The sequence below is a fragment of the Fusarium oxysporum genome, genomic scaffold, assembly GCF_000149955.1.
Source record: "Fusarium oxysporum f. sp. lycopersici 4287 supercont2.34 genomic scaffold, whole genome shotgun sequence".
NCBI lineage: Eukaryota > Fungi > Ascomycota > Sordariomycetes > Hypocreales > Nectriaceae > Fusarium > Fusarium oxysporum.
Genome location: NW_017264846.1, coordinates 441,416 through 458,001, shown reverse-complemented (window position 1 = coordinate 458,001; position 16,586 = coordinate 441,416). Strand labels below are relative to the sequence as shown.

At 51.2% G+C, this 16,586-nt stretch overlaps 6 protein-coding genes across 6 annotated transcripts; 2 read left to right on the top strand and 4 right to left on the bottom strand.

Annotated features, from left to right (window-relative positions):
* Positions 1-46: 46 nt before the first annotated feature.
* Positions 47-6,915, top strand: FOXG_16388 (uncharacterized protein; the record flags this gene model as incomplete). The annotated part of the gene is made up of 4 exons (XM_018396417.1): positions 47-206; positions 357-4,095; positions 4,299-6,450; positions 6,742-6,915. The coding sequence occupies 4 exons, from the start codon at positions 47-49 to the stop codon at positions 6,913-6,915; spliced, it is 6,225 nt and encodes a 2,074-aa protein (XP_018257041.1).
* On the bottom strand, positions 6,538-7,176 carry FOXG_22448 (uncharacterized protein; the record flags this gene model as incomplete). The annotated part of the gene is made up of 1 exon (XM_018402856.1): positions 6,538-7,176. The coding sequence occupies one exon, from the start codon at positions 7,174-7,176 to the stop codon at positions 6,538-6,540; it is 639 nt and encodes a 212-aa protein (XP_018257040.1).
* A 550-nt stretch (positions 7,177-7,726) lies between these two features.
* FOXG_16387 (uncharacterized protein) lies at positions 7,727-9,559 on the bottom strand (the record flags this gene model as incomplete). The annotated part of the gene is made up of 1 exon (XM_018396416.1): positions 7,727-9,559. The coding sequence occupies one exon, from the start codon at positions 9,557-9,559 to the stop codon at positions 7,727-7,729; it is 1,833 nt and encodes a 610-aa protein (XP_018257039.1).
* A 475-nt stretch (positions 9,560-10,034) lies between these two features.
* FOXG_16386 (uncharacterized protein) lies at positions 10,035-11,782 on the bottom strand (the record flags this gene model as incomplete). The annotated part of the gene is made up of 4 exons (XM_018396415.1): positions 10,035-10,782; positions 10,830-10,963; positions 11,016-11,308; positions 11,365-11,782. The coding sequence occupies 4 exons, from the start codon at positions 11,780-11,782 to the stop codon at positions 10,035-10,037; spliced, it is 1,593 nt and encodes a 530-aa protein (XP_018257038.1).
* A 459-nt stretch (positions 11,783-12,241) lies between these two features.
* FOXG_22447 (uncharacterized protein) lies at positions 12,242-12,479 on the top strand (the record flags this gene model as incomplete). The annotated part of the gene is made up of 2 exons (XM_018402855.1): positions 12,242-12,267; positions 12,398-12,479. The coding sequence occupies 2 exons, from the start codon at positions 12,242-12,244 to the stop codon at positions 12,477-12,479; spliced, it is 108 nt and encodes a 35-aa protein (XP_018257037.1).
* A 22-nt stretch (positions 12,480-12,501) lies between these two features.
* On the bottom strand, positions 12,502-13,669 carry FOXG_22446 (uncharacterized protein; the record flags this gene model as incomplete). Its single annotated transcript, XM_018402854.1, has 2 exons — positions 12,502-13,524; positions 13,580-13,669. 2 exons carry the CDS (start codon positions 13,667-13,669, stop codon positions 12,502-12,504), a joined length of 1,113 nt encoding a protein of 370 aa, XP_018257036.1.
* Positions 13,670-16,586: the final 2,917 nt, after the last annotated feature.

Here is a 16,586-nt window from a genome sequence, read left to right as displayed (position 1 = left end):
GAGATGCGGTCACCTGCCAAGCGTAACATCTTTGAGCGCAACCTCCATGCCGGTTATCGACGGTCTGAACGTCATGCGATATTTCTGTCGCATGGTTCGAGTGGTTGTAATCTTGAAGCGCCCCTCTGGCACCCTCTCCGAAGTTGCCACCTACGGAAAGCTTCAAAGCTTCTACTCCGTGGACCTAAACTACCGCTGCGCAGCGGGTTAGTCCCTTCCTTCAGGTCTCTGCTCCTCTCTCTCAAAGTCTATTGATGGGATGGCAAATGCCTTATTTCGCCCTCTCGACATCTGCGTCGATTGAGGGTGGTGTTTCCTCTTTTTACATCCAAGGTCTCATCCTTTCTACATAATAGTCCGTGTTACTTTTACTCGGATCATGCCTCCACCAGGACGGACTCCCCTTCCGATAGAAGATGTCCGCCAAACTCTGGAGAGGCTAGATCGGCAGCACACTGATACAACGGCTCGCACCCGGCGGACCACCCGGCCGCAGCGGGTCATGGAGTCGGAGCTCCGAAACACGAAGCTCAGAATGCCCTTCGAGGAAATCATCCGTGTATCGGACGACCTGGACCGTAGACGCGCCGAACGTCGGACCGGTGGACCCGGACCCTATCGGCCCCACCAGGCTCGCAGGCGCAGTGGATGGGTCCATACGCGGGTTGCTACCGGACCGACGACTCCTGAGCCAGCCTCTCCTCTCCGGACTCCGCCTTCCCTCAAGCGGCATAGCATACAGCAAGACGTACTTCCGGCCCCGACACCCTCGGACCGAGACCGAAGCCGCCGGAAGAGGCCGAAACTACTGCACGAGGTTACTCAACATCAGCAACTGTCTCTTGACAGAATTCTTCAACACCGGGACTCCTGCTTTCGCGTGAAGGAAGACGTATCGCTAAGGAGATCCTGGTGTAAGGAAGTCCCGCTCGCCCTTCAAGTCGAGACTTCGAGATCGTTCCATGCAGCTTTTGCAGACGAGAGGACACTGCCTATTTCCCATTGCACCTTCTGTTACAGAAAATGCGCGCCAGCCAACATGACTACCATCCAGTGGAGGAGGGACTTGCCCTCCTCGCTCCTACGAGCCACAGTGGCTCTTCAAGAGTGCCAAAAGTGTCTGCCACTGACAGGTGACGCTCAGGTCGATGTTTGCCTCGAATGCCGCGGTAGCTTCGACCGTGGGAAGCTGCCAAAGGCATGCTCCGTCAACAACATGAATATAGGATGTGAGCATCGTTATCCCAAAGAACTCGACGGCCTCTCTCCTCTCGAGGAGAGGCTGATCGCTCTCCAGGCCCCCTTTGGCTATATCACGAAGTTCACTGTTGATAACAAGACGCCGTCGAGTGCGAGTTACAGGAAGCACATCAAGGGCCATATTGTCGTGTTTCCGAATAACGTAGACGACTTGGTCACCACAGTGCTGCCTCACCCGCTTCTTCGGACGATCGAGAACATCCATGTCTCTTGGAGTGGTGCCAAGAGACCCAATCAGGCGGAAGTGGGGTCCCTTCTTCAGGTGCGAAAGTCTCGGGCGACTGCTGCTCTCTTGTGGCTGCAGAAGAACAATCCCCTCTATAGGGGTATCGAGATTAACCTGGATGAGATACATGGCTGGCAGTATGCCGAGGGCTCGGCCGTTCCCGCCGTTCTCATGGAGCGCATGCGAAGAGAGGAACCCTCAGCCGTGGAAAAGACACACACAGACCCCATCGTCCCAAATGTTGATCGCGGATTAGAGGGGACCGGTTTCGCTAGCATTAAAGAGCTTCTCGCGTCCATGCAACCAGATGCCAGCGACGATGCCTCACCACCGGGCGACAGCGAGTTGGTGGAACAGTCCCACCAATCGCCTGAGGATCTACTTACATCTGCCCCTGACCCAGGGAGTGTTCACCACGGCGATGATACCCTGTGCGAGACCTCGGCGTCCGGCATGTTTCCTCTAGACGGACCTGCTACATTCGCTGAAGCTGACAAGCTGTCCTTCTTAGCTGAGGCTTTGCGGACGAGTCCGGGCGGACACGATGATGACGCCGAACCCGTCGGTATGATGGTCCATACGGCGGGTGACCAGCCATTCATCCGGGTCGAGCGTGGCGCGGATTTCGCTGACAGCCTACACGAGGATTTCTTCCCGCGAACCTTTCCGAAACTTTTCCCTTGGGGCAGGGGCGGCCCGAAGGGCCCCAGTCTGCCAGACGGCGATCCACGTGGCGCCTTGGGCTCCGCACAGAGTGGCACCAACCATTCGCTCAACTACTGGACCAAGTACGTGTTGCAGCGGCACAGGGGCCGGTTTGCCGTCCACCCAATCTTTTGTTTCTTGGTCTTCAATATCCTCCTGCGATCCACGAACCGAAGAATCAGCATGGTCCGTCTGGTAAAGGGCTCCTTCGACAGACTGGACCGGGTCTGTAGACGCCTGACGATGGACCGCTTGAAAATAGCACAGGAGGAAATGCAGGACACCAAGACCACGACCGATCCGGATATCTTGTTCTTGCTCCACGAACTGTCCATATTTGGCCACGCGCAGCCGCTCTCCAACGAAACCCGGCTCTTGATGCGGAGGAAGATACAGTCATTGAACATCTGGACAGGTATACCTGCCATCTGGATTACTGTCAATCCCAATGATATCAACAATCCGGTCAAGTTGAAACTCTCCATTCACAGACTTCATGATCGCGATGCAGCCAAGGAGCTTCTGATTGATCTCCGTGGGAGATATGATAGAATTTCTCTTAGCATTATGGATCCGGTCAGCGCTGCCATCTTCTTCCATCGAGAGGTCTCCTTGTTCTTTGAGAAATATGTCAAGACAGGCCAGGAATCAGTTTACGGGAAGATCAGCCATTACTACGCAACAGTTGAGACGAACGACCGAGGTAGTCTCCACCTGCATGGTCTACTCTGGTTGGAGGGTAATATGGAGTTGCCTTCCTTGATCGACGATATGACGAAAAATGAGGAGGGAGAATACCGTGCTCAAGTGGTTCGCTATCTGGACTCTGTATTTAACGAATGTCTGGATGAGGAAGCTGGAAGGGCCGTCCGCAAGGAGAGAAAGCCAATCGACCCGATTGACGAGATCATGAACAACACTGTGACTCTCTCAGGGGCTTTCGACAACGAGTCCAACTTCATTGCCTACTGTTGCCAGGTGCACTCGCATACGTACACCTGTATCAAGTATTCTCTGAAAGCACTCGCTATAGAGGGCGCAGGTCAACACAGAACGACGGCTTGTCGGTTCAAAGCCCCTTGGAAGCTCGTCGAGAACACCGGGTTCACGGAGGACGGTCTGCTCAGCATGAGGCGGAACCATGCGCTCGTCAACCGGTACAACAAAGCAATGGCGGTCGGCCTCCGCCACAATCATGACCTCTCTATGATCTTGACTAAGACGAAGGGATTGGCCATGGTATTCTACATCACAAATTATGCCACCAAATTAGACACGCCCATGTGGAAACGCCTCGTCTTTGCATCTGATGTTCTTCGGCAGCTCCGTGAATCCGCGTCGCTGGGGGGGCCAAGTCTTCCCGAGCAAGATGCCCAGCGTCAGGACGTGGTGAATGAGAGCCGCCAGTTTTTGATGAGGGCAGCGAACCGAATTTTCTCTGAGAGGCAGCTTTCGGCCGTAGAGGTCTGCTACTTTCTGCTCGGCTATCAAACAGACTTTACTAACGTACCAAACTGGTCCTACATCAACCTGACAGCACTTTACTGGACCATCTTCCGACGCTGGCCACACCTCCGTCGCCAGGCTTGTACGCAAATCGACGCCGAAGAGCCATCGGAAACAGTGCAGTTTCGGCGAAACGGCCGGACCTTGCTGTACCTGGACGCCTATGCTTATCGCGGCCCAGTTCTGAGAGATACGTGCCTCTACGACTATATGTCCACGATCATCGTGGAGCGCCGTCGTGGTCGAGATGAGGATGAAGTCCATATTGCGCTACAGGGGCCCCCGGAATGTCACGAATGGATTCAAAAGCTTCGTCAGCCCCCCGGATACGCAGTGCCAGTCTTTCAAGGGTTCATCAGCGACGATCACATGGACGACCACCCAGTGTACTTCAAACGGTATCTTTCCCTGCCTGGTTCACTCGCCCCCGAAGCTGCCCTGATAGTCTGTGTAGGAATTCGGTTCTCCATCTAGCCTTGTTCGTACCATGGGAGAAATTCCTCTCCGAAACCCACCCCGATATCACAGGCATATGGCAAAGTTTCGCAGCTAACCTGTGTCCTCGCTTGGGATCCCACGTCGCGAATATCTCTCTTCTCAGAAAGTCGGCTGAGGATGCTCGTAAGGATGCTCGGCTTTGGGCCAACCGGTCGGAAGGCGATGACACGGTAGACGTAGAATTCCCCCTGGGTGAAAGCAACTGTGATGATGAGCCGACCATGGAAGAGCCGACCATGGCAGAGCATTACCAAAACTATAAGGCCCTCTTCCGCACTCTCCAAAATGCTGTACGCAATTCCGACGCAACAAAGGACTCTCCGGTCTTGCAAGGTCTGATCCGAGACCTTGACCGGGAGAACCCGATAGAAGAGCGCCGCCCTTTTATCCAACGTCACGACGATTTCTATCAGCAAATTCGCCATCGTCAACACAGCGTCTTAAGCCAATGCTCCGTTCCTTCTGCCGATGACGTTCAGGCTGCGGCGAAGGCCCAGGATCTGCTGCATCTACAGATGCTCAACGAGATGGAGGGTGTTGTGCAAGGTGGCACAACCTCCATTGGGAACGCTAACATTGACGATCTGCTTGTTCGACAATGCGATGCAGACATTCCCATTCCGAGACATTTGGAAACCTCGCAGGCACAGAATCCTCGAATGCTTGTTGAACTGGGTCCCGTCGGAGGTTTCACGGAGCTGGGACTTCAGGCCGCCTCCGCGTATACACTCAACGGTTTGCAGAGTATGGCGCTACAGCTTATTTGTCGGTTCTTGGACAAGTACGTCGACCATCCAGACTCTGCCGGTCAGAACCTTCAATACGTTGGTGGCCCAGGCGGTACTGGGAAGTCCAGGATCGTCGATGCTTTGCGGAACGTATTTGTGGCTAGAGGCCAGCTGCATCAACTCCAGGTGACCGGCACGTCCGGCAGTGCGGCTGCTCAGATCGGCGGGACGACATTTCATTCGGCTTGTGGACTGGATATTCACCATTCTAACGACAGAAGAGAGCCTCCAGTCTTCTCGGAAGCGAAGAAATGGAGGTGGAAGCAGAAGTTGGTACTTGTGATTGACGAAGTCAGCATGCTCGGGGGGTCCACTTTATTCCAGGCCAACTGTCGCCTCCAGGCCCTCCGCGACTGCCCCGATAAGCCGTTTGGCGGTATTCCCGTCGTCCTCCTGATGGGTGATTTCTATCAGTTCGCCCCTGTGCTTGAGAAAAGTCTCCTGGTGGACCAGATGATGAGTCCGACTTACACGACCTCTTCGGGACAGGCAACCATTGCTCACCATCGTGGTCATAACCTGTGGCTGATGTTCAAGACCGTCATCCTTCTCGAGGAGCAAGTCCGCGCCCGGGACGATCCACAGCTGGGCGCTCTCTTGGAAAGAGTACGGGCCGGAACCCAGACTAGGGAGGACTTTGACCTGCTCAACACCAGGCTCGTGGACCGGTCCCAGATCACCTTCAAGGCTGGCTTGCGTGCCATAACACCGCTCAACCGTAACAGATGGGCTCTCAATATGGAAGCCCTGGTAGATTGGGCCCGCTTTCACGCAAAGCATATCTCCATCTTCATCTCGACACACACCTGGCGCAGCCGGACCTTTTTACAGCAGGAGCTAGCCCAGACCATCGAGCAAGGCGACAGCTCCAGCTGTAAGATCCCAGGAGTATTCTTCTACGCCCAGGGCATGCCTGTTGTTGTCAACAAAAATACCTATACCGGCCTGAGAGTTGTGAACGGGGCCGAGTTTACGGCCGTGGACCTCATCCCCGACCCAAACTTCCCAGGCCATTATCTCGCTGACGATGTTACCATACACTTCGGTCCGCCACTAGGCATATTGTTGGAGTCACAAGAGACAAAAGATATAACCATCCCGACACTCCCAGCGGGTACCTTACTCATCCGGCCCATCACGCATGTACTCGATCCAGCCAACTCCTGTTACAAGTTCCTATCCGGGAAATGCACCCGACGCGGACTGCCTGTGGTCCCTGCCTTCGTACTGACCGACTATAAGGCCCAAGGGAAAACGTTTGCCGATGTTCTTTTAGAGCTCCGAGGAAATCGCGTGACAAATGGTCAGCCCTCGAAGTGCGACTTCACTAGTCTCTATGTACAACTTTCTAGGTGCAAGACACTACAGGGCATCAAACTGCTAAATATAGTGCGGCCGCAGGACTTCCTCGGCAACAAGCCAGACCAGGTCATCGTTGACGCCATGAAGAGACTTGCGGATCTAGCGGTAGAAACAAGACGATCGTTTGAAAGCCAGCAATGCTTCACGTAGAACAGCGCGCGAGATATACTTATACCAGCACATACGAGGAACCTATGTCACATACGGCGACTGTACCGCTCGCCAGTCATCCGGGTCATTCTTGCCTCCAGTTCCCCGCCGTAATTTCTTCTGCTCTTTGCAGTAGTCTTTCCACCACTCCTCAAATGCTTGTCTACGATACATATGCGTCGGTGCACCTTCTCCATCTCCGAAGAGATCCAAGATGTGATCACAATACATCCATACACCCTCCAGATGCTGTGGTCGCAACGTCTTCTGATCCTTTCGCGCCACCAGCACCGTGCCGATGTGGGACTGCCAGCTCGGAGGCGCGAACCCGGATTCGGAGTCAATATGGAGATATGTGATGACCTGATTATCCAGATCGGCCCGGTCTGCAGATTGACTGCCGACCCGATGAAAGACTAATGGAACCTCGATGAGTCGCGGGATAGGAGGCACGAAGTTCGAGAAGATGGGGTGATCCGCCTTGACCGATGTCACTGACCAAGGTGCGAATCTGACTCTCTCACCATCGCAACGGACAGTGATGGCTTGGATGGATCCCGGAGTGCTGCCTGTGATTGGATCTGCTGTAGCCGGCGCACTTGATTGTAGTGCTGCTGGAGGGGGAGTTTCTCTTTCTGAATCTGTGTCCAGGTTGTCCCATTTTGAGTAATCAATGGTCATGGTAAACAACTTTATACTTCAATGCAATTCGTAATGCAATTCGATGATATTCGATGATACTCTTGAAGAACACGTAGATGGATAGATGGGCAGATGAGATAGAAATGGTAGAAACGCAAGCATGAAATAGCAATGCTGTCGAAAGCGGGGTCGGAGCCGTAAGCGCCTTTGCGCCGCGTCTAGGACTCAGCTCGTTCCTCAACGGCATTGGCGGAACCCGCAGGGGGCCGGTCTCCTGTGTCATGGTTATGGAATACATCATGGCAGACTAAACTACATAATATCTAACGTTATTACCATGCAATACCCACTTCCCGTAAGTACCACCTCTTGTACACCAAAAACAGATCTTCCTCATACAAATGCCCAGTTTCACTTAATCACTTCTTCAGCCAAACTGGAGCAATGAGCGTAAAAAATGACCATTTGACCTAAAATTCCATTTCTATTTATTTAGGGTCAGGGTTAGCCGACACGCCGTGCTGTTGGTCGAGTAGTCATCACCTGCACTTCAAATTTCAATCGTGTGCCGCGACTCTGGTATAAGCTTTTAGCTCCACCATTCGACTGTTGCATCTCTGAGGGTATTCGTGCCGCAGTGGACTTCGCCTCCATTTACGTGATGCGACATGAAATCGTCAACGAAGTGTACCTTCATCCCCGCTTGGCCGTACACATCTCGCACCGCCTCCTCAAAGATATCCTGACCATCAACGATTGGACCCCAAGGCTTCGCAGCCAAATAATCAGACCCGATGACAACACCGTTAATGACAGCCGGAAGGAAAGCAATTAGTTGACGCTGTCCAGGAGCGACTCTGTGCAGGCGTGGGGGGATTCCATCAAGATTAGATGGCCAGGGATATGTGACATTCTTGAAGAGAGCGGGTACTCGCAGAACTTGGTTGTGAGGCAGTGGTACCTCTTCGAGTAGAAGCTTCAAGTTGTGGTCGATGTACTTCTGTGCATATTTCTGCGTCTGCAAGAAATCGTCGTCAGACAGCAGCGCGTTGATGGTAAGGTTCTCAAGGCTAGAATCGTAAAAAGAAAAACCTTCCGGCTGGCGGAGATCGGGATAGCTAGTGACAAGGGTGGAGCCATGGCCACTGTCTTTTGCCTTTTTTAATAAAGCCAGCGGAGCTTGTGTATCCGCAATAGCGATGGTCCATCCTAGGTCGTTCTGGTATGGCAAGAACTGGACAAATTCGTCAACATGTCCAATGACCAACCAGCCAGCCTCTAGGATGAGGGGAGACTGGTAGATTTGAGCTTCAATAAGGCTCGTCATGGACTTGGCTGGATGCTTGTCAAAGTGCTTTCCCATGATGACCCTGCCGTGCTTATATGATGTCCCGTTCTTGGATACGTACGGTGGGATAATCTCGATGTTGCCACCTGAGTCAATCTCCTCGTGCCCAAAGCCAGACCCTAGCGACAGTTGATGGCCTCCGACTCTATTACCTCTGAAGCTTTCGAAGACCTGACGTCCAGCAACTCTGGTAGATTGCGCACTACGAACCAGGACGCGTAGTGATATCGGACCTTCTGGCCCAGGCATACTGGCGAAGCCGGGTTCCATGAAGTCTTGTGCCCAGATTTCGTCGGTGCCGTTGAGTAAGTGAAGGGCCGGGGTTTCAACCACGTTCATTAGAGCGTCTTCCAGACCGCGTACGAACTTGTTCTGCACCGGACTGGAAGTCTCGTTTCCTTTTACGGATAGCACCTCTTGTACGCGCTGCAGATGATGGTGGAATAGGACCGGCGCCTGCTTCATCGCCACGGCATCGTAGGTCGTCATATTGCCGTCGGTGACTCGAAACTCCAAAGAAAGCGTTCCGTTCCAGGCAGAGAGGTGAGAAACCAACTCTCTAGCGTCTATGGCGAGCTCAATGCCAGCACGTAGACTGCTCGCGTTGAATACGAACTGAGGATCAATGAGTCTCCACGGGGAACCTGCATCTGACAGGAATCCGGGCTGTTTCCAGAATACACGCACTGAGCCCAAGGTGCTCTCCGGAAGCGTATAGATGCTCCCGATAGCCTCTTTAGAGATACCTTGAAGGGGTGCGGTTCGGGCTGGGGCTGCCAGCTCAGGGGTTAGCAGCAAATGGCCTGAAGCGTCGTTGCAGCTCGACAGCTCCTGGTTGCTCAGGGAGAGACCATTGAGATCAAAGGCAGTGCATCGGTGGCGTTTATCGCCAATATTGGGGAGGAAAATGGCGCCACATTCATTTGTCCAGGTATATTTGTCTGCAATGTCTTTGCCGTTGACGATGCCATCTCGGTTCGTGTCTGCGAGAATGAGCGGACGTGTGGTGGACTTAATGAGTCCGGCGCTGACATGCGTGCCAATGAAGATAGGATATAGCCAGCCGGTCCGCATGGTGATGGGAGAAATGTGTGCGCAATGGTAATGGGCAATAAGAGGTACAGCTCAAGCTGTTTGGTGATCGAGTAGCTGATGCATGGGGCTCAACTATGCTTTATAGGCAACGCTCACCAAGTCCTACATTGATAAAATGCAATGACAGTTAAAAGATATTGATGGAAGTGACTCCCCTTAGCCGAATTGGGAAAAATCTTGACAGTTGCGTGGACGCCTTGTAGAAGGAGTAGAAGCGGCTGGCGTTAGCGTTAGCGTTAGCGTTGACGCCGAAGCAGATCAGGATGTAGATCGTTACCTAAATAGGCAAAATACATGGCCAAGACCCGGCACTGCTCGGTACCCACAGTCAGCAGCCTTGTCTTATTATCAACACTCTTGCTGACGTCCCAGTTACTCGCAGCAATCTACCGCGTTCGACGTGCGGCGAATAGCACCTTTGCCTGAAATGATCCGGCCTGCACTCGCATAGCCATCACAGGGCGAAAACATAAGGCCGATCAAAGAGTTTATCCCATTCCCATCCACTGTACCCCTGCCAAGTACGCTCGAGTAGCTGTATCGCCACCAATGGTGTCGCGGTCCCCAACGCCGCGCTCGCCCACTTCAGCTCTTGCAGAACAAATTGCTGGGCGCCGCCGTCGTCGTAGTTGAGCGCAAGGCCGAGTATCGTCAGCGGCCAGATGACCAGCTTGCGGTGATGGCTGCAGGCATCGAGCGACGAGTCTCTTAGATCCTGCAAAAGGCCGGCACGGAGGGACGTCCACTGGTCAGACTCGCGAACGTGGTCGAATCCCTGTGGCTGAGAAGCTAGGCAGTAGAGTACCACGGCGGATTGATAAATACGACCAATACGTTCCCAGCCCATTCTTCGCACCGCAAAGCCCTGTCCAGTCTCGTCCAAGCTGCCTCCAGTGCTAAAATCAGAATTCGTCACGACCTCAGACGCCCATAGCTCAGGGGAGAAGTTTAAGACGCGTCTGAGAATGTCCGAACCGGATGGTAATTGATCCGCGCTATCCGACAGGAGTGACGTTGCGCCGTCCTTAAGAAAGCGGTAATAATTAATGCGGATAACTTCAGCTAGGAGACCGGGAGCACACGGTATACAGGTCAAGGTCCTGTCGCCGAAAAGGTCCTGTAAGTATGGCAGAAGTTCCAGCTGCCGTTGGGCGCGAGCCGAGTTCACGCACGGGGACGTAGTTGCGCCAAGAACGTCGACGCTCAGAAAGATCAGTTTAACGTGGCAAAACACTTGGATAAAACATACTAGACGAGAAATTGATACATAGGTCGGATATTCGGGTGTAGCAGGGAGCAGCACCGGAACCCGCCGTGCATGTCAATCAGAGTGTAAGCTGCGTCGACGTGGTGCCACCATGACGGTGAGATTGAGTGTTGGATCTGCTCAGTCAGCACGATGCGAGCCGCGAATGGCAAGGCGGTATATCCGTACCTCGGAGAGCAGTAGGCATAGTATTGGCATAATGGAGTCGCGGCCACCAGTCAGCTCCCTGCGGACTAGCTGGAGAGCTTCGCCTCGACATTGCCGCAAGTTTAGGGCCATTGCGTTGCGCTCACGCTCAAAGCCCTCAGCGGTCTGCAAGATACGATGGCCAAGGGCGCTGCATATGAGTGTCTGTGATATTGCGGGAGGTATCCACGACACATAGGACGACGGAACGATGAAAGGGCTGGCAGCGCCTTCCAGGCTGATCCCCGACAAATCGGGCGCGATGTTGATGTTGTCTAGTCAAATCATTAACCCAGCGCGCTTCGCGTTTCGCGACATGAGTGCGACCAACAATATACCACCGCTTGTATCAATATCTCAAACGTGCTTCGGCCACTCATGTTTCTGAGCACAGTCATTGCAGTCTGGGCCTCACAGGCAGGAGTGCTGCTGACATGCTCAACTTTTGAGTCCTCAGATGCTTTTGCCCGAGTCGAAGTTTTCTGTCCCAAAAAGGTACAATTGGTAATAATCTCATCACTTCTCGCGGGAGGGCAGGAGACGTCTAGTGTCTTTGCCGATTGAGCTCCCTTGGATCTGGTCTGGCCGGGCCGCATCCACTGGAGAGGTTTGTGTTGATAGCCAGGGCAGTCCACGCCTCGAACACGGCATTTTCGGCACTTGGGCGTCCCCAGATCGCACACCAGTCGTCGCTTGGAGCATTCCCAGCATGGAGCGACAGGTCGGAATGGTCTGGCCTTTGGCTTCATTGCGGTATTGATTGATGACATCCGCGTGATCGCTAAGATTGAAGGACGAAAGACAGTACTCGAAGTTTTAGTGAATTTGGGCGCTAAAACGCACACCACCCATTTCGCTTGACTAAGATTCCAAATATGGGCAAGATCATCTTGACCCCCCACTTATTATTCATTCTGAACGTCCACGTTAGCAGGATCTCCCCTATTAGCCTTCATCGCGGTAGAGCGCCAATAACGCAAGAATCGATACCCTTCTTCTAGGTTTATTGAATGGCTCTCGTTCTTGACACATCGCGCTTATCGACAGTAGGTCATCCGAAGGCTCAGTGTGGTACATGTCCGATATCGTACGGCCTGAGGGAGGCATGTGCACGTACCCGAGCAAGTAGAGTGGAAATGCGTCGCACTACCAATTCAGGTGCGTTCAACAGAAACGCAAAAGGCAGCGCGTTTCTTACACGAGAGCCCATGGCGACCTTTGAAGTTCATAATAGGTAAGTTGAGTAGCTTTATAGAAGCCGCAAACGGCCGCTTGCCAAATGAGCCTTGAGGAACAAGATTTGATATAGGGTAGGCACAGAGAAGGGTACTAAATTTTTCAATACGACGCTTACGCAATCTCAGTGCGGTGGCTGATTTAGACAAGTCGGCCGAGGCCTCACATATCTCCAAGCAGTACGGACATTCTTTCATGATTAATCCGTAAACCTAACATAATAACTTCGAGATTACTTTTTCATCAGCCACTTTTTCAATCCAGTGCCATTGTGATTCGCTATGAGTTCGGCCTCCAAATCGGAAAGGTCCCTCTCCTCCCTTCGAACCCACCAAGATTCATAGTCGGGGCAGAAGTCATGATGAATTAGGAGAGACCATTCTTTCCTCCATCTTCGCTTCGACTCGTTGTCCTCAAACGGACAGAATTCCTCCGAGATAGACGCATAATCGTTCCTATAATATGATATTAATTCCTTCCGACCGAGGGTAAGACTTAACTGGTGAGCGGCCTGATCAAACTCTTGTATCTTTAGAGGAAAGAGACTTTCAATTTCTAATTCAATGCCTTCGAGAAACTTCTCCACTCGATAGCCCTCAACCGCCCCCAGCAAGAAGAGAAAGACCTGCTTTATTTGAAAGGAGGAAGGGTCCATGCCGAGGTTGACGAGGGTGGTAGCAACCTTTGCAGGGGAGAATGAATCGGTGTCGCCACGCAAACCATCACGCAACGAACTGAGGTCTGCGTCGGGCGACAGATGCCGAAGCGAAGGAAGAACATCAAGTAACCCGCTATTCATGATAGGCAATCGTCCCCATCGACAAATGATGCTATCTAAGGGAATTTCGCCCCATATGAGAATCTCAGTATTGTAAACATCTTTGCATCCCAAGCCGATCTTCGAACATAAGCCATTGCATCTCAGATAATTCCCTGCTGCCAACTTCCACGGGTCCACAAGAAGTATCGCAACATCCTCCTTATCAGTATATGAACGGAATGCAATACTGAGAGCGCGAAGGAGATCGTCTGTTACGGAGATGAACGGCGTGGGTGTACGATTTCCAAATTGCGCGTGTCTCCTAACGTGGTTTTGGAGCGTGCGCAATACCACAGAGTCGAACGCCGGAGGAGGAAACAACCTGGCTCGATGGCCTCCCTGAACCTCTGATGGTGACTCGCAGTGGATGGCTCTATAATAGATGGGTATTTCAAAGGAGTTCGCTGGATATTGCCTGTACAGCTCAAATAATGACTGTGATATGTGAGCATTGGGCCGAACAGAAAAGATTATGATATGAGATGCCCACCGTGTTGCCTGTTTCCTCTTCAACTTCAGAGATATCATAATAGCTCGCAGCTTGATGCTTATCCTTGTCAAGACAGCCTAGAAAAGGCATCTTGTAACGGTTGCATATCCATGTTGTAGCCGGAAAACTGATGCAAAATGATTCTTTTCAGGCCGTATGTTCCTTGGCTACAGCTGAGACAGATCCTGGTGAGCTTGGCGAAGGTGTTAGGAGGTTATGAGGATTTGATCTCTTTTTATTAATAGTTCTAAATATTTATTATAACGTAGTTCACAAGCGAGTTGGCCAGCATACTGTGCAGCTAATAATAGCTTACCCTATAGCATTCCAAAGCTTAAATAAATTAGCTAAAAATTAAATAAAAAGTGTTCCTAAAATAGTATAGTTAACTTTATTAGAAAGTATTTTTTAAAGATTTTTAAGTATTTTAGATTATATAGAAAACCTTAAAATACAGTGTATTTTACAGTGTAAATAGACTTAAGTTTATAGCTACATAGGATTTTTTTAAAAATCTAAGAAAATTAATATAACGTGGTTGATAAGCATGCCGACCGGACAAGTATGCCGACCAAAAATTTCAGCCTTAAACTTTTAAATCCATTTAAAAACACCACAAACCATCTAATCAAGTAAAACTACTTACTATACTCTTCCCTAGATGTCTCAATTACTACCTGACAGGTCCTTGCATTATGCCCGGCCTTGCCGCATACACCACAACGCCGACCACCCGGTCGATCCGACCTTCCTCGAGCACCATCTCTAGATGATTCGGCCACTACCTGCGCATCAACATCCATCTGATCAATTACTTGCGATGCTTCCTGTACAGTCATTGCCCCTCCTTTCTGTAGTCTAGTCCTTTTTGCCCTCCGGCGCCGGCTTAGTATCTCATTTGCATCTCGAAGATTTCGCACCTCATTTCTCAATAAGACAACCTCATGCATAATTGCCCTTGTTGCTTTAGTATTTGACTTTAAAGCCTCTATAATTGACTCTGGGGAGCTGCTTTTATGTCTTCTGATTCGTCTTTCCAGGTATTCAGACTGAGATTGAGCCTCTGTTGCTGTCTTAGGAGTCTTTGAAACCCATGGGGTTGATGGTTGGCTGACCTCCCCGGGAGGCGTTGGGGTTCGTAGCTGCACATCAAGCTTTGAGATCACGGTTTCTGGGTCAAGAGGAGCAAGTCCAGCTCCTCTAAAGCCCCCCCGGATATTGCTTTCTGTAAAAGTAGCTTTAAAGGCGGCATAAAAGGCCGGGAAGAACTCAGTCTTGGAAATATGGGTTATAGAGCATCTGATCAGATGCTCTATTTCTTGACCATAAGCCTTTTTCAGTACTGCAAAGCACCCAATATCGAGAGGCTGGAGTAGATGGGATGCATGAGCAGGCATACAGAGCGTGATAATCTTGTTCTCCTTGCAATATTTCTCAAAGTCGGTAGAGTGGTGGCTTTCGTGACCATCAAGGATCAGAAGACGATACCGAGCATTTGATCGTTTAGTTGTAGATCGATCAAAGTGCTTTAGCCACTCAAGACCCAGCTCATTATTTGTCCAACCATTTTGGCTCGTTGCGATAACCCAGTCGGCCGGGAGGTTGCTTTCTCGGTACCAATTCGCAAGGTGATATTGGCCTGCGCCAATGATAAACGGCGGGATCGATTGACCTTCTGCGTTAATCGCCTGGATTACTGTAATCCATTCACGATTTCCAGGCTGCACTGATTTTGGTCTTCCTTGCCTTTCCGAGCCTGTAACTGCCATTCCGGCCATTATAAGGCCCATCATAAAGCCAGTCTCATCAAAGTTCCAGATATCATCTGATCAGATACCGTACTTTGCAATTGTATTCTGTACAAGCCTAAACCAGCCACGAATAATAGTCGGATCTTCGCATTTGGCTCTCTGGTAGTCATATCTCCGAAATAAACGCGTCTTTAGCTCTGGTTGCCGCTTGACGAAGTTATGAGCCCAGCGCTTGCCAACAGGTGATGCATCGCGGTCAGCGAGCAGAGAATTGGCTATTTCTTCCACAAAACGCAGTCGCGCAGGAAATCCTCGGGAATCTAGGTCAAGGAGGAATTGATCTATTATCTGTTCTTCTAGATCAGATAGTTTCCGTGACTTTGGGACCCAATCGCTTCGCGATTGAATGCCATTCCTTCGGTCACGGAGGGTACTATATCCAACCTTATATATAGTAGCAGCGCGTCGGAGACGTAATTTTGGGTTATTTTGAAGGGCCTGAAGGGCAAGAAGAATTCTAGCTTCATTTGAAGGTTGTGACATAATGGGTGGTTGAGAAGTATCTGATCAGATGGAAATGATGTAGGATGAGGGATTTTTGGTCGGCATACTTGTCCGGTCGGCATGCTTATCAACCACGTTAGTCGGTTTATAGGGCGTAAACTGAGCCATAGCGAACTGTCACGTCTCTTGATAGACAAGTAATGCGTGTTAGGCTTATTGTTGTTAAGAAGTTTTATTGATACCTGGTGAGCTAAGGTCTATGGTTGTGGAGTAACATGGTTCTATATACATGAGGTCCCGGTGATGGACCGAAGTGTTGGATAGGATTGGACCGAATGATCTGACAAGGATGGACCGAGAGGTTTTGGTTTCGGTCCATGTCTTGGTGTTTCCTTGGTTGCGTGTGATTGGATGGATTCGTGGGGTACACGTGATGTAACCGTGAGAGTCGTAACACTTGTGGCCTGGGCTTTGGCATCATCGTTTTGCTAATGGTTTCGTGTGTGGCTGTATTAGTGGAGTCGCAGCGCTGACTACCACTATCAGCACTGTGAATATCGCAAGTGTTGGCCGTATGGCTTGAGTGAGTAGTGGAGGGCGATTCCTAAGCGACTTTTTAGCTCTGCAGTGACAACTCCTCCGACAGCGACTGGCGGATGGTTGTGTATGGGGTAATGCTGTTGCGGTTGGAGACCCGATTTACCTCGAAAGGAGAATAAAAAAATGCAGGAATAAGAGGAGTCTTCCGGGGG